The sequence below is a fragment of the Hemitrygon akajei genome, chromosome 1 (genome assembly GCF_048418815.1).
Source record: "Hemitrygon akajei chromosome 1, sHemAka1.3, whole genome shotgun sequence".
Classification (NCBI taxonomy): Eukaryota; Metazoa; Chordata; class Chondrichthyes; order Myliobatiformes; family Dasyatidae; genus Hemitrygon; species Hemitrygon akajei.
The window spans coordinates 153,716,586-153,742,247 of NC_133124.1; the positions used below are offsets into that span (position 1 = coordinate 153,716,586).

At 44.4% G+C, this 25,662-nt stretch overlaps 1 protein-coding gene across 1 annotated transcript in view; it reads right to left on the bottom strand.

The window, feature by feature from the left end:
- The window catches only part of fer1l6 (fer-1 like family member 6), a 325,837-nt gene that overhangs the window by 274,613 nt on the left and 25,562 nt on the right, over window positions 1-25,662 (bottom strand). The window contains exons 3-5 of the mRNA XM_073053009.1: window positions 3,908-4,016; window positions 2,400-2,454; window positions 2,166-2,297 (exon numbers count right to left, since the gene is read on the bottom strand). Of these exons, the coding sequence (XP_072909110.1) occupies window positions 2,166-2,297; window positions 2,400-2,454; window positions 3,908-4,016 (296 nt within the window). The remainder of the gene's footprint in view (window positions 1-2,165; window positions 2,298-2,399; window positions 2,455-3,907; window positions 4,017-25,662) is intronic.

A 25,662-nucleotide genomic window follows, 5' to 3' on the forward strand; every position in this document is an offset into this window, starting at 1 on the left:
TCATGAGGGATTTCAACTTCCCTAATATAAACTGGGACTTTCTTAGTGTAAGGGGTTTAGATGGGGCAGAATTTCTTAAGTGTATCCAGGAAGGTCTATTAAATCGGTATGCAGATGGTCCAATGAGAGGAGGGGACGTACTGGACCTGGTGTTGGGTAATGAGCCTGGCCCGGTGACTGACCTTTCTGTGGGTGAATAGTTATGGAACAGTGACCACAACTCCTTAACTTTCAAGATAGCTATAGATAAGGATAGGTATGGTTCTTGAGCGTTTTAAGCTTGAGGAGGGCAAAGTATGAGGGCACTAACAAGCATTAATTGGGAACACCTTTTCTCTGGCCAGTTCACATCAGACATCTGGAGAGTGTTTAAAGATCAATTGCACAGAGCACAGGAAAGGTACGTTCCTTTAAGAAGGAAGGATGAGGATAGAACAATATGTCCAGAGGGCTGATGAATTTAGTCAATTAGAAAAAGGAGAAGTATGCAAAGCTTCCAAAGTCGGCATCAAGTGAACCATGTGAGCAATATGAAGAAGCATTGTTGGCTTCCAGTAAGATGGCATCACATGCAACGGCAGCAGCCTCCCGGGGGCCAACCAAAGGTGTTTTTCATGATCCAAAGACAATTCCTCTCCAAAAACTTCAGGTACCATAGGGCTTCTCCATGAGTGGGCTGCTCTTTGATGGGAGTAGCTGGACTGGTGTTGGTGGCAGAACCGGCCGAGGTGTGGAAGGAAGCAGCTGGGATGTTGGAAAAAACGATGGTTGGGATGTCGAAGGGGCCGGTTTGGTTTCAGAGGAACCGAATGTGAGGAAGATGGAGGAATATGGACATGGTGTAGGTCTTTGGATGCTTTATAGTGGGCCAAATGGCCTGTTTCTTTGCTGTGCTCTATGAACGTATTGCTGAGAAACTGGTGCAGTTGGGCAGGATTGCAGATTTCTGGATCATTGGAATCTCTTCTGGGGAAGGTATGACCTGTACAAAGGGACAGGTTACACTTGAATCCAAGGCAAACCAATATCCTTGTGGGCAGGTTTGCTCGAGCTGTTGGGAGGAGGGTAGCAACCTGAGTGATATAACCATATTACAATTACAGCACAGAAACAGGCCATCTCGGCCCTTCTAGTCCATGCATGGACTAGAAGACTACACTCACCTAGTCCCACTGACCTGCACTCAGCCCATAACCCTCCATTCCTTTCCTGTCCATATACCTATCCAATTGTACTTTAAATGACAATACCGAACCTGCCTCTACCACGTCTACTGGAAGCTCGTTCCACACAGTTACCACTCTCTGAGTAAAGAAATTCCCCCTCATGTTACCCCTAAACTTTTGCCCCTTAACTCTCAACTCATGTCCTTGTGTTTGAATCTCCCCTATTCTCAATGGAAAAAGCCTATCCACGTCAACTCTATCTAACCCCCTCATAATTTTAAATACCTCTATCAAGTCCCCCCTCAACCTTCTATGCTCCAAAGAATAAAGACCTAACTTGTTCAACCTTTCCCTGTAACTTGGGTGCTGAAACCCAGGTAACATTCTAGTAAATCTTCTCTGTTCTCTGCTTCAAATTCAGACCCAGGTTTATTTACCACAAGTACATCGAACCATACAGTGAAATAAGGCCATAAGACATAGGAACAGGATAAGGCCATTCGGCCCATCGATGGAAATGATGGATATACATTTGCGTTAACAACCAATGAACCCAACAACGTGCTGAGGCCTCCACACACTCCAATGACAATCCACCTTGCTTGCATCACTTGGCTGAACACAGAACACAACAAAACAACGGCACAACTAGCCACCTTCCTCTCTCTCCCCCACCCCTCATGGACAGTACTCCAGAACATAGAAATCTACAGGCCCTTCAGCCCACAATGTTGTGCCGACCATGTAACCTACTCTAAAAACTGCCTAGAATTACCCTACCGCATTGTCCTCTATTTTTCTAAGCTCCATGTACTTTTTCTAAGAGTCTCTTAAAACACCCTATTCTTTCCAAATTGTTTTGCTAATGCTTATCTGTGCAGATTTTCAGAACATGTGATTTTTTTCTGAACCTTGAAGTGCATTTGATTCTTCTGAAACTAACACTTAAGCACACTAAACCACAAGTCATTAATGGCATCAGAGATTTGGTACAGTTACCTCATTGTAAAAAGGGGAATTCGTTCCTTCTTTCACTGCCGTTTGTTTTTTCTCATCCCCAACTTCAATTATTACCATCGGGTCGATGTTGTCCCCAGCTAATTGCCGCCCCTCAGTGACTGTAATGGCAATCTGTTGGACACAGGAACCAAGAATTCTCTGGTGATTAGCCAAGTTGTATGTGTGTGTTGGAAATACTCATTTATCTAGTAGCTTTACAATATGTTCTCTCACCTGATAATGTTGAGCCCTGCTCTCAGTAGGTTGAATTTTGCAAACTGGTTTTGATCTGTACAGAAATATATAGTTGAAAAAGTGTGACTTATCCATATATTTGGTTTAGGATTTCAATAACTTAAATTACGCACAGAACTCAACACCTGTCTCCTAAATAAGAAAGTCATGATTTGAAGAAAACAGCTTCAAGCTCTTCCTGTGTTTTTATTCTTCTTTCTTTCTTTAACTTGACAATTAACCTAAAGGTTGTTCAAAAAGTCAGGGTTTTAGGAGCACATTAAAACAGTGAGGGGTAGAGAGGTGGATATCTTAGAGCTTTGGAGTAGATACCTGTGAATTTGACTGTCAATGGAAGAAAATTAAATTAAGGAAGGTTCCAAGAGGCCAAAACCAGAAGAGAACAGTGCTTTAAGATGGCTATTGGAATGCAAATAATTGCAGAGACAAGGAGACTTGGGCCTGTGGAGGGAGAGGCAAGCCCATGGAGATACAGTTATGTAAAGAGGGAGAGTGAAGAGATGTCAAAGCAAACACATGAAGTTTGAAATTCAGGACTTGCGTCATTAGGGACAACATAGAACATTTAGCACAAGAGTAGGTGAAAGGAATTCAGTGCAAGCCAGGGTATGAGCAACAAGAGCTTTGACGTTTATGTTGATGTGGGGAAGGTGCTGCCAGGCTGCAAAGGAGAATATTGCAACAGTTGAGTAAAGATGTAACAAAGGCATGGCTGAGGGGTAATCAGCACATGATGTTGTTGAGGGGGAAATTACTAGCCTTACTCTGCCAACTAACTGAACACTAGACTAAAGATGCTCCACTTCAAGGTTTGACGTGCTTTCAGAGATGCTCTTCTGTAAATCACTGTTGTACCATATGTTTACTTGAGTTACTGTTGTCTTCCTGTCAGCTTTAATGGGTCGGCCCATTCTCCTCTGACCTCTCTGATTATCAAGGCATTTTTGCTCACAGAACTGCCACCCACTGGACTTTTTTTGTTCAATGCACTATTCTCTGTAAACTCTAGAGACCGCTGTGCATGAAAATCCCAGGAGATCAGCAGTTTCTAAGATGCTCAAATCACCCCAGCTAGCATCAACAATCAATCCATGATCAAAGTCATTGAGATCATATTTCTCCTCTATTCACATGTTTGGCCTGACGACAACTGAACCTCTTGACCATGTCTCAATGCTTTTCCATATTGAGTTGCTGCCATGATTGGCTAATTAGATATTTGTTTTACAGGTGCGATGCAGTTCTGTGAGCAAAAATGCCTTGTTAATAACAAAGGTCAGAGGAGAATAGGCAGAGCAGTTCAAGCTGATAGGAATTACAGATGTACCTAATAATGTGGCTACTGAAAGTATTTTAGGCCACAGCAGTTGATAACCTTTTCTCCAGTCTTAGATTAATCCACTGACTCTGATTATTTGTAGTTTCTGAAAATGTGAGGTGATCACTTGGTCAAAGGTCTGTACTTGTACCCTACAGGAATCACTCACCTTTTCCTGGGAGAGATACTACTGGAGAAGCTGCTGGGAAGGATGTCAACGATGGATTCTGAAGAAAGTTCAAGACTGGACTGCTGATTGTCAGAGTCATCTTCTTCATCTGGGAAGCAAGCAGAGTTAAAGAATTGACTACAAATGCTCTTGATTTCTGTAATACAAGATGAAGGGTCTTGACCCAAAATATTGACATCGAGGAGCAGATCGGGAGTCAGATTCTGCAAAGGTGTAATAACAACAGGGTTGTTGTGGTGGGAGATTTTAATTTCCCAAACATTGATTGGCATCTCCTGAGAGTGAGGGGTTTAGGTGGGGTGGAGTTTGTTAGGTGTGTTCAGGAAGGTCTCCTGACACAATATGTAGATAAGCCTACAAGAGGAGAGGCTGTACTTGATCTGGTATTGGGAAATGAACCTGGTCAGGTGTCAGGTCTCTCAGTGGGAGAGCATTTTGGAGATAGTGATCACAATTCTATCTCCTTTACAACAGCATTGGAGAGGGATAGGAACAGACAAGTTAGGGAAACGTTTAACTGGAGTAAGGGGAAATATGAGGCTATCAGGCAGGAACTTGGAAGCATAAATTGGAAATGGATATTCTCAGGGAAACGTATGGAAGAAATGTGGCATATGTTCAGGGGATATTTGCGTGGGGTTCAGCATAGGTATGTTCCAATGAGACAGGGAAAGGATGGTAGGGTGCAGCAACTGTGGTGTACAAAAGCTGTTGAAAATCTAGTCAAGAAGAAGAGCTTACAAAAGGTTCAAAACACTATGTAATAATAGAGATCTAGAAGATTATAAAGCTAGCAGGAAGGAGCTTAAGAAGGAAATTAGGAGAGCCAGAAGGGGCCATGAGAAGGCGTTAGCAGACAGGATTAAGGAAAATCCCAAGGCATTCTACAAGTATGTGAAGAGCAAGAGGATAAGACACAAGAGAAAAGGACCAATCAAGTATGACAGTGGAAAAGTGTGTATGGAACCAGAGGAGACAGCAGAGGTACTTATTGAATACTTTGCTTCAGTATTCACTACAGAAAAGGATCTTGGTGATTGTAGGGATGACTTGCAGTGGACTGAAAAGCTTAAGCATGTATATATTAAGGAAGAGGATGTGCTGGAGCTTTTGGAAAGCACCAAGTTGGATAAGTCACCGGGACAGGACAGGAGGTACCCCAGGCTACTGTGGGACACGAGGGAGGAGATGGCTGAGCCTCTGGCAATGATCTTTGCATCATCAATGAGGATGGGAGAGATTCTGGAGAATTGGAGGGTTGCGGATGTTGCTCCCTTATTCAAGAAAGGGAGTAGAGATAGCCCAGGAAATTATAGACCAGTGAGTCTTACTTCAGTGGTTGGTAAGTTGATGGAGAAGATTCTGAGAGGCAGGATTTATGAACATTTGGAGAGGTATAATATGATTGAGTAGTCAGCATGGCTTTGTCAAGGGTAGGTTGTGCCTTTTGAGCCTGATTGAATTTTTTGAGGATGTGACTAAACACATTGATGAAGGTAGAGCAGTAGATGTAGTGAATATGGATTTCAGCAAGGCATTTGATAAGGTATCCCATACAAGGCTTATTGAGAAGGTAAGGAGGCATGGGATCCAAGGGGACATTGCTTTGTGGATCCAGAACTGGCTTGCCCACAGAAGGCAAAGAGTGATTGTAGATGGGTCATATTCTGCATGGAGATCAGTGACCAGTGGTGTGCCTCGGGGATCTGTTCTGGGACCCCTACTCTTCGTGATTTTTATAAATGACCTGGATGAGAAAGTGGAGGGATGGGTTAGTAAACTGCTTATGCCACAAAGGTTGGGGGTGTTGTGAATAGTGTGGTGGGCTGTCAGAGGTTACAGCAGAACATTGATAGGAAGCAAAACTGGGCTGAGAAGTGGCAGATAGAGTTCAACCCAGATAAGTGTGAGGTGGTTCATTTTGGTAGGTTAAATATGACGGCAGAATATAGTATTAATGGTAAGACTCTTGGCAGTGTGGAGGATCAGAGGGATCTTGTGGTCCAAGTCCATAGGACGCTCAAAGCAGCTGCGCAGGTTGACTCTATGGTTAAGAAGGAATACGGTGTAGATAGATAGATAGATAGATAGATAGATACTTTATTCATCCCCATGGGGAAATTCAACTTTTTTCCAATGTCCCATACACTTGTTGTAGCAAAACTAATTACATACAATACTTAACTCAGTAAAGAATATGATATGCATCTAAATCACTATCTCAAAAAGCATTAATAATAGCTTTTAAAAAGTTCTTAAGTCCTGGCGGTAGAATTGTAAAGCCTAATGGCATTGGGGAGTATTGACCTCTTCATCCTGTCTGAGGAGCATTGCATCGATAGTAACCTGTCGCTGAAACTGCTTCTCTGTCTCTGGATGGTGCTATGTAGAGGATGTTCAGAGTTATCCATAATTGACCGTAGCCTACTCAGCGCCCTTCGCTCAGCTACCGATGTTAAACTCTCCAGTACTTTGCCCACGACAGAGCCCGCCTTCCTTACCAGCTTATTAAGACGTGAGGCATCCCTCTTCTTAATGCTTCCTCCCCAACACGCCACCACAAAGAAGAGGGCGCTCTCCACAACTGACCTATAGAACATCTTCAGCATCTCACTACAGACATTGAATGACGCCAACCTTCTTAGGAAGTACAGTCGACTCTGTGCCTTCCTGCACAAGGCATCTGTGTTGGCAGTCCAGTCTAGCTTCTCGTCTAACTGTACTCCCAGATACTTGTAGGTCTTAACCTGCTCCACACATTCTCCATTAATGATCACTGGCTCCATATGAGGCCTAGATCTCCTAAAGTCCACCACCATCTCCTTGGTCTTGGTGATATTGAGACGCAGGTAGTTTGAGTTGCACCATATCACAAAGTCCTGTATCAGTTTCCTATACTCCTCCTCCTGTCCATTCCTGACACACCCCACTATGGCCGTGTCATCAGCGAACTTCTGCACATGGCAGGACTCCGAGTTATATTGGAAGTCTGATGTGTACAGGGTGAACAGGACCGGAGAGAGTACGGTTCCCTGCGGCGCCCCTGTGCTGCTGACCACCATGTCAGACCTACGGTCTCCCAACCGCACATACTGAGGCCTATCTGTCAAGTAGTCCACTATCCAATCCACCATGTGAGAGTCTACTCCCATCTCCGTTAGTTTGTGCCTTAAGATCTTGGGCTGGATGGTGTTAAAGGCACTAGAGAAGTCAAGGAATGTAATCCTCACAGCACAACTGACCCCCTCTAGGTGAGAGAGTATTGGCCTTCATCAACCATGGGATTGAGTTTAAGAGCTGAGAGGTAATGTTGCAACTATATAGGACCCTGGTCAAACCCCACTTGGAGTACTGTGCTCATTTCTGGTCACCTCGCTACAGGAAGGACGTGGAAACCATAGAAAGGGTACAGAGGAGATTTACAAGAATGTTGCCTGGATTGGGGAGCATGCCTTATGATAATAGGTTGAGTGAATTCGGCCTTTTCTCCTTGGAGTGACAGAGGATGAGAGGTGATCTGATAGAGGTGTACAAGATGATGAGAGGCATTGATCATGTGGATAGTCTGAGGTTTTTTCCCAGGGCTGAAATGGCTAGCACGAGAGGGCATAGTTTTAAGGTGCTTGGAAGTAGGTACAGAGGAGATGTCAGGGGTAAGTTTTTTACACAGAGAGTGGTGGGATGTGGAATGGGCTGCTGGCAACAGTGGTGGAGACAGATATGATAGGGGCTTTTAAGAGACTCCTGGATAGGTACATGGAGCTTAGAAAAATAGAGGGCTGTGGGTAAGCTCAGGTATTTCTAAGGGTATCTCTGTGGGCCAAAGGGCCTGCATTGTGCTGTAGGTTTTCTATGTTATGATATTTCAATGTTTTTTCCTTTCCATAGATGAAGCCTGACATGCTGAGTTCCTCCAGCACTTTGTGTGTGTTGGCTTCAAATTCTTTATGTTTTTCTTCCAAATTGCAGGGAGAATGAGAGTTGTGTCATTTGCCTTGGCCTTTGGTAATATTATATACTTTGAGGCCAGCCAGAGACCGTAAAACAATAGGACATAGGACCAGAATTAGGCCATTCAGCACATCAAGTCTCCTCCACCATTCCATCATGGCTGATCCCAGGTCCCACTCAAACCCATACACCTAGCCTCTTGCCATATCCTTTGATGACCTGACCAATCAGGAAATGATCAACTTCGGGATTCAATATGCCCACGGACCTGGCCTCCACCGCAGTCTGTGGCAGAGCATTCCACATATTCACCACTCTCTGGCTAAACAAAATTTCTCCTTACCTCTGTTCTGAAGGGTCACCCCTCAATTTTGAGGCTGTAGCCCCTAGTGCTGGACATTCCCACCATAGGAAACATCCTTTCCACATCCACCTTATCTAGTCCTTTCAAAATTCGGTAGGTTTCAAAGACATCCCCAGGATTCTTCGAAATTCCAGTTAGTACAGGCCCAAAGCTGCCAAACAGTCCTCATATGTTAACACCTTTATTCCTGGAATCAATCTTGTGAACCTCGTCTGGACTCTCTCCAATGACAACACATCCTTTCTGAGATATGGGACCCAAAACTGTCTGGGAATCTTGCACGAGGACCCAAGTCCCTCTGCAACTCTGATGTTTGAACCTTTTCCCCACTTAGATAGTAACCCTCACTTCTGTTCCTGTGGCCAAAATTAATTATCATACATTTCCCAACACTGTATTCTATCTGCCACTTTTTGCCCATCCTTCCAATCTGTCTAAGTCCTGCTGCAATTGCATTGCTTCCTCAGCACTACCTACCCCTCCACCCATCTTCATATCATCTGCAACCTTTACCACAAAGTCATCAATTCCATTATGCAAATCATTGATAAACAATGTGAAAACTGAAGGTCCCAGTATTGACCCCTGAGGAACACCACCAGTCACTGACAGCCAACCAGAAAAGGCCCCTTTTATTCCCACTCACTACCTCCTGCCTGTCAGCCATTCCTCTATCCATGCCTGTAATACCATAGGATTTCATCTTGTTAAGCAGTGTCATGTATGGCATCTACTCAAATGCCTTCTGAAAATCCAAGTAAGTGATATCCACTGCCTCTCCTTTGTCCACCCTGCTTGTTAGTTCCTTGAAGAACACTAACAGATTTATCGGACAAGATTTCCCTTCACAGAAACATGCTGATTTTGATGTATTTTATCATTAGACTCCAAGTGCCTCGAAACCTCATCCTTAATAATGGACTCCAAAACTTACCCAACCACTTAACATTAGGCTAATTGGCCTATAATTTCATCACAAACAAGAGAAAATCTGCAGATGCCAGAAATACAAGTGTAGCGCTCTGTAAGGTTTCACTGCTAATGTAATGGCCTCTCTGTAGCAGCAGTGTTTGGGTTATGACTGGCGATAGTGGGGGCTTTGGAATGTGCACCATGCAATGTGAGGCGTGTTGTTTCTTCCTGTGTGCCTGAGAGGAGGTATTCGCGGTCTTTGCTTGGTGAGAGATGAAGAGAGAAGACACAAGTGGAGAGAGTTGGTAAGCTGAAGGACTAAGTGGACTTGGAGCGAGGGTTGGGGAGTTGCCGACACTCAGAGGAGGTCGATGTGGAATGAATGGATGGAACTGAATGCTCCAATGTGTACATTAAGCAGTTTTGTTAAAATGGACCCTTTTCCTTTTCGTTTTCTTTACAAACCCTGTGGTCAGATTAAGAATTATAAAGCTCAATCGTTTAATTGCATATGGTGTACAGTCTGATATTTTGCGGTACAGATTTGCAACCGGGCAGCATATCATACACGTCCATAAAATGAGATTTCTCAGTTTGGCTGGGCCAGAGGCTGTCCTCTCCTAGACAAACACAATTGTGGGGGGATTGTTCGGGATTGATTTAGTTGGGTGCTGTGTGATTGCCCCGAGCAGTGAGCCGGTGGGTTGTGTGTTTAAGTCTGTGCTGGTATGGATGCTGCCGGGGTGAAGCGCTGGTGTGCCTCCGTGGGGTTACCGGTAACTGATGCATGCACATTGAGTGGGGTGGATATTCGTACTCTCAATGAATTGTTAATTTGACTTCTGAGTAAGGTTGAAGCTGTTGGCAAAGTTACTATTTCAGGACAGAGGTTTGATAAAATGGCGGCCACAGACCTAGCACTGACGTAACGGTAGTGGGACTACGCGCTACTACCCGTGCCCCTGGTGAGGCGGGGCCATGGCCTGTCCATACAGTCAGGGAGGAGGCTGAATCACAAGTCGAGCTTCTCGTAGCCGGGGACGGAGCCTTCAAAGACAGGGTTCTATCATTTCTGAGGAGTGAGGGGAAGGAGCGGTCGGATTTGGGATGTCTGATTATTCCCTGTCCCCCAGTGAAGAGTGAGAGTTCTGAGTTGGCATTGACCCTTGCCTTTCTGGCAAATAAGAGGCGGCCCCACCGGAAGCCAAGAATATTCTCTGGAATACGCCCACACCCGAGCAGGAAGAGGAGTGGGCGGAGCAGACCTCTCAGCTGTCAGATGAGTGGCAGTGCTCTGGTGATGTAAAGCGACAGAGATTGGTTGAGAGTTCGAGGGGGTGAGAGCTGTGAAAACACAGCAACCCTTAGCCAACGCTGCTGATGACCTGGGAGCATTCAGAATGTCCTTGGCATGACAGAGAGCCCAATGGAGCTCATGAGGGGGTTTCAAAACGTGGCAGGAGAAGGGGGAGAAGCTTTCTGCTTGCATTTCTCGGCTAGAGAGGCAGCTAAACTGCTTGCGGCACAGAGGGGTCATTCAGGCGGCTGAGGTGGATCAGTTAGGAATAGACCAGATAGCCGGGGGTGTCCAGTCCCATGACCTGATTGCCTGGGGTCTCCAACAGTCTCATAAGATGTGCCCCCCTCCATCTTTTGTTGAGTTGATCAGAGAGGTGCGGGAGGAGGAGAACGCGTCAGAGGTGCGGGAGGGCTCCGTCAGCAGGGTACAGTCCTTGGTAGTAGCCCCGGGTGGTGAAGTGACCACGGCCAGCCGAACCCGGGGGAAGGTAAAGGAGATTGTGGCAGAGTTGAGAACTGAGATGTCCCGGGTGTTAACAGCAGATGTGGACCCTCCGTATGATAGGACTGGTAGAGGGGATGGACTACACAGAGGGCTGTGGGTGGCCGGGGTCCCGCGAGAAGGGGAGCAGTCAGTATTGTCTGTTATAACAGTGATGAAGAGGGACACTTCAAGCAGGAGAGTGAGTGACGGGAATCCCCTCAAAAAGTGAGCCCCTAAGTAGAGAGATCTGTTGGGAAACTTAGAGGAGACCCAGTGAGGGAACGGCCTGGTGTCTCTGGAGGAACACGTTCCAGCAATGTACCAAGGAACCCCCCAAAAGTGAAAGGCCCAATTCCTGAAGGCTTAGTGGGACCACGCTGCAGTGTGTCGCTATGGATAGAGGGGGTATACGCTAAAGCCATACTTGACACCGGGTTGCAGGTCACGATACTGTACCATTCATTTTACAATCAGTATCTGAAGCATTTACCCTTGACACCATTCAGTGCACTGGAGATCTGGGGTATCAGAGCTGGTGATTATCCCTACGTCGGTTGCTTGTCTGTGAAGCTAGAGTTCTCGGAGGCCGATGTGGGAGTGTCTGAGGTTCTGGAGACATTGGTGCTGGTTTGTCCGGACCCTGCTGAGAAGGGCAGCATTTCAATTCTGGTGGGGACCAACCCCCCCTCTTGTGAGGAGGCTCATGGGGGCCAGCAAGGAGAAGGCTGGCGAGAGCTTTCTGGGAATATGGCCTGTGCATCCAGTGTTTTGAGCTGCTTTTGAGGAAGTGTGGGGCAGCATTGGGCTGGATACCGAATGTAGACACAGAGTCGTATGATTCACCCAGTGGAAGCCAATGGTGGTACGGCCCGGGGAAGTAGTGAGAGTGATGGGGTCCCCCGAATTTCCCGGAGTGCCTGAGGGCGAGGCCCTCTTAGTGGATGCCCTGGAAGACCACGAGGGGGAGTCAGGATTTCTGGCTGGGGTACTGGTTAGGCCAGAATTGCAGAAGTTCTCGGCTGTACAGGAAAGCAGGATGTCAGTGATTGTGAGGAACACTATGAAGAGGGAGGTCACCTTCAAGCGGGGGATGCCCCTGGCGCATTTGCTTCCAGTGACGGTAATGTCTAGTGTCCCTGTGAGACAAGCTGGGGAGAAACTATTGGTCACGGGGGAAAGTTGACCACTGAGTCATTCAACTTTGAGGACTCCCCAGTTCCTGCGGGTTGGAAGAAGGGGTTGGTAGAGAAGATATTGAAGCTGGAAGCTGTCGTCCACTGACGAGTTTGATGTGGGCTGTTCCAAGAGCACTCGTCACACTATCCGGGTGACAGAGGACATCCCACTTAGAGAGCGATCGCAGAGACTGGCCCCAGCGGAGGTGGAGGACGTTCGGCAGCATTTGTGTAAGTTGAAGGAAGCTGGGATCATCACCGAGTCCCAAAGCCCCTATGCGTTCCCAATAGTAGTGGCACGAAAGAAGAATATGAAGGTGCAGATGTGTGTGGAATGTAGGACTCTGAACAGGCGTACTGCCCTCGACCAGTACATGGTCCCGAGGATCGAAGACGCACTGGCCAGTCTGAGTGGAGCGAAGTGGTTCAGTGTGCTGGACTTGAGGAGTGGATATTACCAGATCCCCATGACTGAGGCTGACAAAGAGAAGATGGCATTTATATGTCCACTGGGATTCTTCCAGTTTGAAAGGATGCCCCAGGGTATATCGGGAGCCCCTGCAATCCTCCAGCGGGTCATGGAGAAGACGGTGGGTGATATGAATTTGCTTGAGGTATTGGTGTATCTGGGTGACCTCATAGTGTTTGGAGGAACATGGAGCAATTGAAGCCTCACTTCATGATCTGGAAGGTGCTGGGCCACCTGAGAGATGAAGGGTTAAAACTCACCCTGGACAAGTGCCGGTTCTGCAAAACGTCTGTCAGTTATGTTGGGTACATTGTCTCATGGGAGTAGATACAAATCCATCTAAGATGGAGGCGGTGACCACATGGCCAAGGCCCAGACTGTGAGCGCTTGGGTTCTGTGGTTGCCATCAGAGGTTCGTGAAGGGCTGCGCAAAAGTGAGTCACCCATTGAATCAGTTTCTGTGTGGTTACCCTCCCTTGGGGAAGAAAGGGAGGGGGTAAGGGCAGGAGGGTGGAGAGTATCTTAGCCCGTCAGGGCCCTTTGGGATGCAAATTGTGAGGAAGGCTTTCAGTCACTGAAGGAGCCGGTGCTGGCTTTTGCAGACCCCGGATTGCTGTACGTACTGCACACGGATGCCAGCAGAGAGGGGCCGGTGTCTGGATCAGGGCACTGGGTTGAGGCCCATTGCACTTGTCAGCCAGAGTCTGTCGCCCTCCGAGGAAAACTATTCCATGCACAAGTTGGAGTTTCTGATGTTGAAATGGGCGGTGGTGGATAAGCTGAGTGACTACCACTATGGGGCCAAGTTTGAGATGAGGACAGACAACAATCCCCTAACTTAAACATGAGGAAATCTGCAGATGCTGGAAATTCAAGCAACACACACAAAAAGCTGGTGGAACACAGCAGGCCAGGCAGCATCTACAGGGAGAAGTACAGCTGACGTCTCGGCCTGAAACATCGACTGTGCTTCTCCCTATAGATGCTGCCTGGCCTGCTGTGTTCCACCAGCATTTTGTGTTTGTTGCTTGAATCCCCTAACTTATATCCTGACCTCAGTGAAACTGGATGCCACAAGCCATCGGTGGTTGGTGGTGTTGTCTGCCTATGATTTCAGCCTGAAGTACCAGCCGGGGAGCAGGAACATTGACGCTGATGCTTTGTCCAGATGGGAGCATGAGGGACTGGACAGGGACGAGGAGTGGGAGAGCGTTCCTGCCCCAGGGGTGACGGTCAAGTGTCAGTTTGCTGTTACTGTGAAGGCAGAGGGAAAGGAGGGGCAGGATCAAGCGGTGGATCAATTGGGAGCTTCTGATGATGCCATTCCCCAAGTTTACTGTAACCTGACTGCTCTGAAGAAAGATCAGCCGCTGGAATTGAGAGCTGAGGAAGTGGCAGCCGCTCAGTGAGATGATCCGGGCATCGGTACCATTTGGTCAGCAGTTGGAAAGGGAGACTTGGCTCAGGCGGAGAAGACGAAACACGCCGCGGTACCCCCATTACGGAGAGAACGGTCCCGGTTGGAGTTGTGGAACCAGATTCTATGCCAGGTCACGCCTCCTCCAGACCAGCCTCGGCGTTCCAAATTGATTCTGCCGGAGGAGTATCAGAGGATTGCGTTGAAGTCATTTCATGATGATTCTGGACATTTGGGGTGGAAAAGACCTATGGATTGCTCAGACACCGGTTTTACTGGCCCCGAATGAAATCGGAGGTTGAAGAATACTGCAACTCATTCATTCAATGTATACGGCGGAGGACGCTGCTTACGCTGGCAGCTCCTTTGTCCCACTTGCAGAGTGTGGAGCCCCTGGACCTGGTGTGTATGGATTTCCTGTCAATAGAACCCGATGCCAGCAACACGGCGAATGTCTTAGTCATCACGGACGACCGCACCAGATATGCTCAGGCTTTCCCTACCAAGGACCAGAGGGTGTCTATGGTGGCAAAAATGTTATGGGAGAAGTATTTCATTTATTATGGCCCTCCCAGGCGGATACATAGTGATCAGGGTTGGGATTTCTAGAGCAGACTCATCTGGGCATGCTTGGAATCGAGAAGTCGGGGACCACACCCTATCACCTGTAGGGTGATCCCCAGCTAGAGACGTTTAATCGGACCTTGCTAGACATGCTTGGGACCCAGCAAGAAGAGCAGGTGGAGTCAACATATTGGGCATCTGGTTCACAGTTACAACTGTACACGAAATGAAGCTACTGGGTACTCACCATATTATCTGATGTTTGGGCGTGAGGCAAAGTTGCCTGTTGACCTTTGTTTTGGGACTGACGAGGGTGACTTACCACAGAAGGCTTATCTGAAATATGTGTCTGACATGAGAAGGGAGCTGAAAAGGACTAATGAATCAGCTGGAGTCGCGGCTGCCAAGCAGAATCAAGGGAATAAGAGGAGGTACGATCAAAAGGTGAGGCTCTCCCAACTCCTACTGGAAGACCAAGTCCTCACAAGGAATTTGAGGAACCTGGGAAGCATAAACTGGCTGATCAATGGGCAGCCACTCCCTATGTGCTGGAGAGTCAGCTGCCAAACCTATTGGTTTTCTGGGTGAAACCAGAGGATGGCAACGGGCCTGTCAAGATTCTCCATCGGAACCACCTGCTGCCCCGGGACAAGAGGTGCAGGTAGACCCAGAGCCCGACTTGGAGCCTACACCTAGTAAGAGGACTCTGCAGAGACACGGGGTGACTGCAGGGCCCACAGCAGGAGAGGTTAAGCCAGCCCGACCCCCGAGAGGGATACTGATTCCGAGGATGATGATCTGGATGTGTGGTACATGCTGCCTTTTGTTAACTCCCATTGATTGAGGAAGAGACTCCCAGCCCTTCTCCCGCTGAGTCAGGTGAACTGGGGGGCTATCTGTGGACAGCCTGGGTTGCAGTAGAACCCTGCAAGGGATGAAGTGGGGCTTAGACGAGGGACAGAGGGGTCCGAGTTGAAGGTGGGCATGAAATATCCCCAGTAGTGTCGGAACCTGAAGAGTTAGGTGAGGGGGAACAGAGGTCTCAGAGAATTAGGAGACCACTGGATAGGCTGGCCTATGTAACACCGGGGGAGCAGAATGTGGCCCCTACCACTTGGGGAGCTATGTCACTGCCTTTTACACCTGGATTGGACTTTGAGCTTTGCAGGAAGGGTTGGCGAATTATCTCAACAACATGAAGACATGACTAACTTTGGTGGGGGGGAGAGTGTAGCCTCTGTAATGTTTTGCTGCTAATGTAATGATTTCTCTATAGCAGCAGTGTTTGGGTTATGACTGGCGATAGTGGGGGCTTTGGAATGTGCGCCATGCAATGAGAGGCATGTTGTTTCTTCCTGTGTGTCTGAGAGAAGGTACTCGTGGTTTTTGGTCGACGAGAGATGAAGAGAGAACACACAAATGGAAAGAGTTGGTAGGCCACGGGACAGAGTGGACTTGGAGCGAGGGTCCGATAGTCGACGACACTCGGAGAAGGTTGACGGGGAACGAATGGACAGAACGGTGAGCTCCAACGTGCACACGAGACTGTTTCATTAAAATGGGCCCTTTTCTATTTTCTTCTCTAACCCTATTGTCAGATTAAGAACTATAAAGCTGGTTTTCCGGTGATGTCATCGTCGAGAATGGCAGCTTAAGTCACTAGCTCCTCTGGAAAAACGCGTATTAAGCCCCATTAACCCGTCAAATATAATATTTTTCGAGAAATATTTGAACTGAAAAGAGGGGAAAGAATGGGGAAAAAGAATGGAAATTAAAAAAGCAACACTGCGGAGCCTGTGTCCGAGAGGAGTGCAGCGAGCGGCTCTCCGACCCGATCGCGTGCGAGCGAGGCGGGCGCCAGGCCTCGTTCAGTCGAAGCAGCGAATGTCTTCCAAATCCTGAAAGAAATAATGGAGGTCCAGAAAGATATAAAGCAGCAGCTCCGTGATTTTAAGTCAGAGCTCGCCAGCATCAATCAAAAAATAGCAGTGGCAGAGACTCGCATTGAGAAGGTGGAAGATCGCGTTCAAAACACGGAGCGGATACTGAGTAAGACAATAAAAATATTAAATCACCAAGAAGGTAAACTGTTTGACCTGGAGGGAAGATCACGGCGGAAAAATATCAGAATCTACAACGTTCCCGAAGGAGCGGAGGGTTCGTCCATGACGGAGTTTGTCAGAAAGTTACTGCAGGACGCGCTGGAGTTTCCCCCGGCTATGGAGCTGGAAATCGAGAGAGCGCACCGCGTGTTAGTCCCAAAACCTACCCAGGATAGAAAGCCACGCTCAATAATAATAAAATTCCTTCGGCACAGCACCAAGGCGGAGATTCTACAAAGGGCCTGGGGTAAGAAGAGAGTGTTTTTCGATGATAAGTTAATATATTTCGACCAAGATTACCCCCCCCCCACCCCCATGGTCCTGCAGAAATGCAAAGAATACTTTGAGGTAAAGTGAGTACTAAAGCAAAATAAGATTAGATTTCAAACTCTGTACCCTGCTAAACTTCGAGTTTTTTATGACAACGGGACGCTGTTGTACCAGACAGTGGAAGAGGCGACTACAGACATGAAGGCCAGAGGGTTGTCCGTCAGTGTGACCAAAACAAAAGAAAGCCTGGCTGAGGAATTGTCTCGCTCGGCTTGGGAAATAATGCGAGAAACGAGAAGGCAGGAGACGGGAGGACATATCAGGAAGAGACCGGGAGTTTCCCAAAGACAGTCCTCACCCCCTTCAGAAGAGCCATAAGGTTTGGCTAACTTTAAAAATGTTGAGAAGCTAAACAGAAGCAAAAGTACACGGTGATATACCTATCTCAAGAAACACTGATTTAATGTGGATTTTATATCAATTAGTTGTTATTCTTTATTCACTCACTTACTCCTTTTTCCCCACCAAAATGAGAATATATATGTGTGCATATATGTGCATGTATGTAATGTGTGTGTGTGTATGTATATATTTATGTGTGTGCATATGTATATATAGGAGGAGTACACAGGGAAATCTTTTCTGTGTAATGGATTTGTTCACTGACTTTTATGAATACTGCAATGGGGGCCCTCAACTCACAAGTAGGGGGGGTTATCCCCCACAGCTAGACATTTCCTCTAGCTCAACGCAGGGTCATCTACTAGAGACCTCAGCCTTGGAATCACACGTTCATTGCCATTTTTGTTATTATTTGCGTTTCTTGGTTCTTATTTGTTCAGAGAGTAGATCGATTAAGTTTTATTCTAATTTCAATGATACAATGACAGATAAATACAGATGGCTAAAGACAAGGTAAAATTCATTTCTTTTAATGTCAATGGGCTATTAAATCCAATCAAACGTAAGAGAATTTTATCCAAAATGAAAAAAGAACAAGCCCATGTTGTATATTTACAGGAAACTCATTTAAGTGATAATGAGCATAAAAAACTAAAGAGAATGGGCTTCACTAATTTGTTTTTCTCCTCATATAAACCAGGACATAGGAGAGGAGTTGCTATTCTTATCTCAAGTAAGGTAAATTTTGAAAAAGTATTCGAAATGGGAGATAAAGAGGGCAGATATATTCTGGTAAGGGGGAACATTGACAGCAATTCAGTTACTCTATTGAATATATACGCACCCCCAGGAAGTGATATTGGTTTCTTTCAGAAAATTACTGATATTATGGTAACGGAAACAGAAGGTCTCCTGATATGTGGGGGAGACTTAAATTTACAAGTACAACCAAACTTAGACTCTTCCAATAGAAAAACCTATGAAACAAATTCTTTACATAAGAAAGTTAATACACTTTTTGATTATGTTGGTTTAATTGATAAATGGAGGGACCTTTTCCCTGACAGAAGGGATTACACTCATTATTCTGCTCCCCATTCTGTATATACAAGAATAGACTATTTCATAACATTTGGAAAAGACAAAGACAAAATAAACACCTGTGTAATTGGGACAATAGATGTAAGTGACCATGCACCTATATATTTATCTGTTGATTTTGACCTACAACCAAAGAATACTATTTGGAAACTAAATTCACGTCTACTCAATGAGCCGTACTTTAAGGAACAAATTAAAAAAGAAATTGGTCTCTACTTAGAATTTAATGATAATGGAGAGGTTTCACCTCCCGTGTTGTGGGATACTCTGAAGGTGGTCTTAAGAGGGAAAGTTATAGCGATATCTTCATATAAGAAAAAAATAAGGAATAAAACATTAGAGGAATTACAAAATAGGCTGAAGGAACTAGAGAAAAAACACAAATTGATTTTGGCACAGGATACATTAGGGGAAATTAAAAGAATTAGGAATGAAATAAATAATTTGGCTACGCAAGAAATCAGGAAAAACTTAATGTTTCTGAAACAGAGACATTATGAAAGTGGATCGAAATCTATGAAAATACTGGCATGGAAACTGAAAAAAAAGATAGCAGAAAATACAATTCATAGAATTAGGGACCTAAGAACGAAAACGATAAAAAATAAGCTAAGTGAAATTCAAGAAGCTTTTGAAGTGTTTTACAAAACTCTATATTCCAAAGTTCCAGGGGCAAGCATAACCCAAATTGACACCTTCTTGAATTCTCTAGAGTTACACACTTTAAGCAAAGAACAAAACAGAACAATGACTACTGATATAACTGAAGTTGAATTAAAAGCTGCAATTAGTAGGCTTAAATTAAGCAAGTCACCAGGATCAGATGGGTATACGGCAGAGTGATACAAAGAATTTAAAAATGAGTTAATTCCTGTTTTACTCCCCACACTGAACTGGGCTCTAAAAAAGGCACAAATGCCACCCAGTTGGAAGGAAGCAATAATCTCAGCTATACCGAAAGAAGGCAAGGATAAAATGGAAAGCGGGTCATTTAGACCAATATCCATTCTTAATGTTATTTACCTCCATCATGGCCAAACGATTAGAGGAGTTTCTACCCATACTGATACGTAATGATCAGACAGGTTTTATACAACAATGCCAGACACAAGACAATATATGAAGGACACTTCACATTATGGATCATATACAAAAAAATAAAATCAAAGCAATAGTGATAAGCGTAGACGTTGAAAAAGCATTTGATTCGGTTAATTGGAATTTCCTTTACAGAGTTTTACATAGATTTGGTTTCCAAGACAATTATTAAAACTATACAGACATTATATGACAATCCTACTGTTAGGATTAAAATCAATGGATATTTATCAAATAGTCTTACCCTCGAAAGGGGCACGAGACAGGGTTGTGCATGGTCACCACTACTCTGCACGTTATATCTGGAACCATTAGCTCAACACATCAGACAGAATGAAGATAACAGGGGAATTACTATTAAAGGGACAGAGCATAAATTGGCTTGTTATGCGGATGACATCTTGATCTATCTAGGGCAACCAACATACTCTTTGCCTAAATTGATTCAATCCTTTGAACAATATGGTCAATTATCAGGATATAAGATCAACATAGATAAAACCCAATTACTTTCATATTACTATCACCCACCAAGAGAAATTGAAAGTCGATACCCCTGGGCATGGCACACAGAGTCTTTCAAATATTTGGGCATCATTATACCAAAAGATTTAGCAAAATTATCAGAATGTAATTATCAGCCTTTATATAAAAAAATTAAGGAAGATGTGGCAAGATGGAACATGATTCCTTGTTTCAGTCTCAGTTCAAGGATTGAGTCTATTAAAATGAATATACTGCCCAGACTGTTATATCTCTTTCAGACCCTACCAATAGAGATTAATCAAAATCAATTCAATGAATGGAACAAGATGCTATCAAGGTATGTTTGGCAGGGTAAAAGGCCTAGAGTTCATCTCAAAGCTTTGCAATTAGCAAAGGAAAAGTGGGAGTTGGGGCTTGCCTTCTCTTAGAGATTATTATTTTGCAGCACAGTTGAGAGCTGTGATATGTTAGTGCAACCCATCATATGACGCTCAATGGAAAAACATTGAGGAGCGGATACTTCCCATCCCCATACAAGCAATTTTGGCTGATAACAACTTGCAAAGGTACATAAATACTATTGATAACCCATGGGTAAAACTGACTCTTAAAATATGGAAAACTACTATAAAAGAATATAATCTAGAGGGAGATATTGCAATTCTTAAATGGAGTGCATATGACTCAGATTTTACACCAAATAAATTGGATGCTAGATTTATGGACTGGACAGCTAAAGGAATAACAGTTCTTTGCAACATAATGAAAGAAGGAACACTGTTCAGCTTTGAAATGCTTAAAGAGAAACACTTATTAGAAAAACAAGATTTTTATCGGTATTTACAGATGCGACAATATGTTAATAAGACGCTTAAAATGTAACCAAGGCAAATACATGCTTGACAGAGCTCTTTAGAAAAGCATATAATTCAGATAATGGTAGTAGAATCATTTCAAGCATGTATAAGGGGTTGTCAAATCTTAAAATACATTCGACTTCATACATTAAAACAAAATGGGAAAAGGAAGGAGGGATAATTATATCTGAGGAAGAATGGACAACAATATGGAGATATCAATGGAAGTGTACCAGTTCACAGAAATGGAAGGAGTTTGGATGGAAAAACTTGATAAGATATTTTATTACACCCTCTCAGAAATCCCATTATGATAGTAACCTCCCTGTTTGCTGGAGAAATTGTGGAAATCAAAATGCAAATCATTATCATATTTTTTGGGACTGCCCTGTTATCAAAAACTATTGGAGGGGGATACACAATGTCCTACAAGACATCTTTAAATGTGAAATACCCTTGGAGAGTAAGACCATATCTTTTGGATATATACCTCAAGAATGGTTGAAAAGAGATAAATATTTAATGAATATACTTTTGGTGGTATTGAGAAATATACCTGACATAATCACTATATATACCTGAAATATAATCACTATGTACTAGCTATTTACTGTACTATGTAATCACTATGTAATCACTCCTATGTACTGAATATTACTATGTATTATTTTACTAGATACCTTGTATTCTCTTAGCTACATACTATGGCAGTTAAAGAACATCTGTTTATCCTTAGCAGCACTAATTAGCTGAAGTGTACTCCATATAGAATGGCTTATGAAGAGATAATGGTGGCAGATAGGATGGTATGAACAGGAACTGTAATGTGAGGGAATTTAAAGGAGGCTGACTGAGAAACAACCGTGGCCAGGAATGAGGCCCAAGATGTGAACTGTTAAGAAATACTGGTGGCGCACCGAGAGCTAGGCAAGAACATTTGATAATGATATGCAACTAAAACTTGATTGGGTATGCTGATAAAACCGAAATGTAACTGAGATAAGAAATTACTATAAAGAATGCTGTACACCGGAGCTCGGGGGGCTTTCGGTGACAAGTTCATTGATTGCCTCAGCCTTTGTTTGCAAATAAAGGTTTAAACCTCGAAGAATTGTCTGCGTCTCCTGGTCATTTCAAGTAACCACGACAGTGGCTGGTAAAAAGACTCTTACTAGGAAATGGTTATCACAGGAGAGCCCAACTTTAAATACATGGATGGAAATTACAATGGACATTTACAAAATGGAGAAGATAACAGCATCTGTTAATCATAAGCTGGAACAATTTGATTCATACTGGGAAAAATGGTGTAACTACATAATGCCTCATAGGCCTGATTTTATTCTCACAAATCAATGAATCTGTTGTAAAAAAATGATCACTCCCTACTTGTACATAGTTCTTTCGTTTTGCTTGTTTTTTCTTTCCACTCTTTTCTTTAAGTGTATACCCCAGATAAATACTTTGTGGAGATTTGTGATATATATGATATATATGTACAATGTCTGAAATACATCTTATGGAAATGTTTGTTTGATGATGAACTTCAATACAAAAATAAATTACAAAAAGAACTATAAAGCTCAATTGTACAATTCCATGTGGTGTACTGTCTGATATTTTGCGGTTCAGATTTGTAACCGGGCAGCACATCTTGCAGCATCCACACAAACGAGATTTCTCCGTTTGGTTGGGGCAGAAGCTGTCTTCCCCTAGACAAACAACCGCTGGCCAAACATGAGGGTTCCACAAGCAAACACGGAAACTGCAGCAGGAACTCAGTAAGTCAGGCAGCTTCTCTGGAAAAGAGTACAGTCAACACTTCGGGCTGAGACCCTTCAGCAGGACTGGAGAAGAAAAGATGTGGAGTAGTGTTAAAAGGTGAGGGCAGGAGAGGGAGAAACACAAGGTGACAGGTGAAACCAGGAGGGGGGAGCAGTGAAGTAAAGAGCTGAGAAGTTGATTAGTGAAACAGACACTGGGCTGGAGAAGGGGAATCTAATAGCAGAGGACAGAAAAGGCCATAGAGGAAAGGAAAGGAGGGAACACCAGAGGAGAACCTGGTAACGCTCTGAGAACTTGTGCCAACCAACTGGTGCAAGTATTCAAGGACATTTTCAACCTCTCACTGTTACGGGCAGAAGTTCCCACTTGCTTCATAAAGGCAACAATTATACCAGTGCCAAAGAAGAATAATGTGAACTGCCTTAATGACTATCACCCAGTACCACTCACATCTACAGTGATGAAACACTTTGAGAGATTGGTCCTGATTAGACTGAACTCCTGTCTCTGCAAGAACCTGGACCCACTGCAATTTGCCTGTCGTCACAATAGGTCAACGGCAGATGCAATCTCAATGGCTCCTCACACGGCTTTTGATACCTGGACAACACAAACACCTATGTCAGGATGCTGTTCATCGACTATAGCTCAGCATATAATACCATCATTCTCACAATCCAGATTGAGAAGTTGCAGAACCTGGACCTCTGTACCTCCCTCTGCAATTGGGTCCTCGACCTCCTAACCAGAAGACCACAATCTATGGGGATTGGTGATAATATCTCCTCCTCAACACTAGAGCACCTCAGGGGTGTGTGCTTAGCCCACTGCTCTACACCCTACATGACTGTGTGGCTAGGCATAGCTCAAATAACATCTACAAATTTGCTGACAATACAACCATTGTTGGTAGAATCTCAGATGGTGTCGAGAGGGTGTACATGAATGAGATATGCCAAGTAGTTGAATGGTGCTGCAGCAACAGTCTGGCATTCAACATCCATAAGACGAAAGAGCTGATTGTGGACTTCAGGAAGGGTAAGACGAAGGAACACATACCAATCCTCATAGAGGGATCAGAAGTGGGGAGAGTGAGCAGCTTCAAGTTCCTGGGTGTCAAGATCTCTGAGGACCTAACCTGGTCTCAATGTATCGATGCAGCTACAAAGAAGGTCTATACCTCATTTGGAGATTGAAGAGATTTGGCATGTCAACAAAATCACTCAAAATTTTCTATAGATGTAGCATGGAGAGCATTCTGACAGGCTGCATCACTGTCTGGTACGAAGGGGCAGAGGGTCATAAATTTAGTCAGCTCCATCTTGGGTACTAGCCTACAAAGTACCCAGGACATCTTCAAGGAGCGGTGTCTCAGAAAGGCAGTGTCCATTATTAAGGACTCCCAGCACCCAAGGCATGCCCTTTTCTCACTGTTACCATCAGATAGGAGGTACAGATGCCCGAAGGCACACACTCAGCGATTCAGGAACAGCTTCTTCCCCTCTGCCATCCAATTCCTAAATGGACATTGAACCAGAGAACACTACCTCACTTTTTAAAAATATGATATTTCTGTTCTTGCACGATGTTTAATCTATTTATTATACATATGCTGTAATTGATTTACTTATTTATTAATTTTTATTCTATATTATGTATTGCATTGAACTGCACATGCCTATTCTGCTAATATCCTTACTGTTACCCTTTCCAATCAATTTTGTCCAGCTCCTCTCTCATGCCTCTGTAATTCCTTCTACCTCATTGTAATATTGATAAATTTGATATTGTCTCCTCCCTCTCAAACTGCAGGGTGAATTCTATCATAAGATCACCGCCTCCTTAGGGTCCCTTTATCTTAAGCTTCCTAAGTAAACCTGGGTGAATACATAACACCCAGTCTAGAACTGTCATTCCCTACTGGGCTCAAACACAAGCTGCTCTGAAAAGCCATCTTGTAGGCATTCCGCAGATTCCCTCTCTTGGGATTTGCACCAACTGGATTTTCCCAGTCTATCTGCATATTGAAATCACCCATGATTATTGCAACATTAACCTTTTTACATGCCTTTTCTATCTTCCATTGTAATTTGTAGCCCACATCCTGACTCCTGTTCAGAGGCCTGTATATACAGTAACTCTCAACAGAGTGTTTTTACCCTTACAGTTTCTTAACTTTACCTACAAGGATTCTATATTTTCTTATCCTATGTCACCTCTTTCCAAGGATTTGATTTCTTGTTTTTTTACCAGTAGAGCCATGCCAACCCTCCTGCCTATATGCCTATCCTTTCAATACCTTTTCATGATAAGCTCACAATTCCCATCTTCTTTCAGCCCCAACTCAGAGAGGCACACAAAAACGTACCTGTCAATCTCTAACTGTGCCACAAGATCATCTACCTTATTCCCTAAACTGTGTGCATTCACATAAAACACTTTAGTCCTGCATTCATCACCCTATTTGATTTTGGCCCCCGTTATTCTTTAACTCATGCCACTGACTGCAACTTTTCCCAACCGCCATATGTCCTTCTTCACAGCCTCACTACATACTTCAGCTAATTCAACACCAACTGCCCTATCCTCAGCCATAAGATATAAGAATTAGGCCATTCGGCCCATTGTATTTATCCTGTCATTTCATCCAATTTAATTCTCAGTCCTAATCTTCTGCCTTCTCCCTGTATCTCTTCATGCCCTGACCAATCTATCAATCTCTGCATATAAAATTTTGGCCTCTACAGCTGCCTGTGGTAAAGACTTCCACAGATACACCACTCACTTTCTAAAGAAATTCCTCCTCACCTCCTTTCTAAAAGGACACTCCTTTATTCTAAGACTGTATCCTCTGGTCTTAGACTCTCCCACCATAGGAAACATCCTCTCCATATCCAATCTGTCAAGGCCTTTGACCATTCGATTTGTTTCAATGAGGTCACCCCTCATTCTTCTGAATTCTAGTGAATACAGGCCCAGAGGCATCAAACGTTCTTCT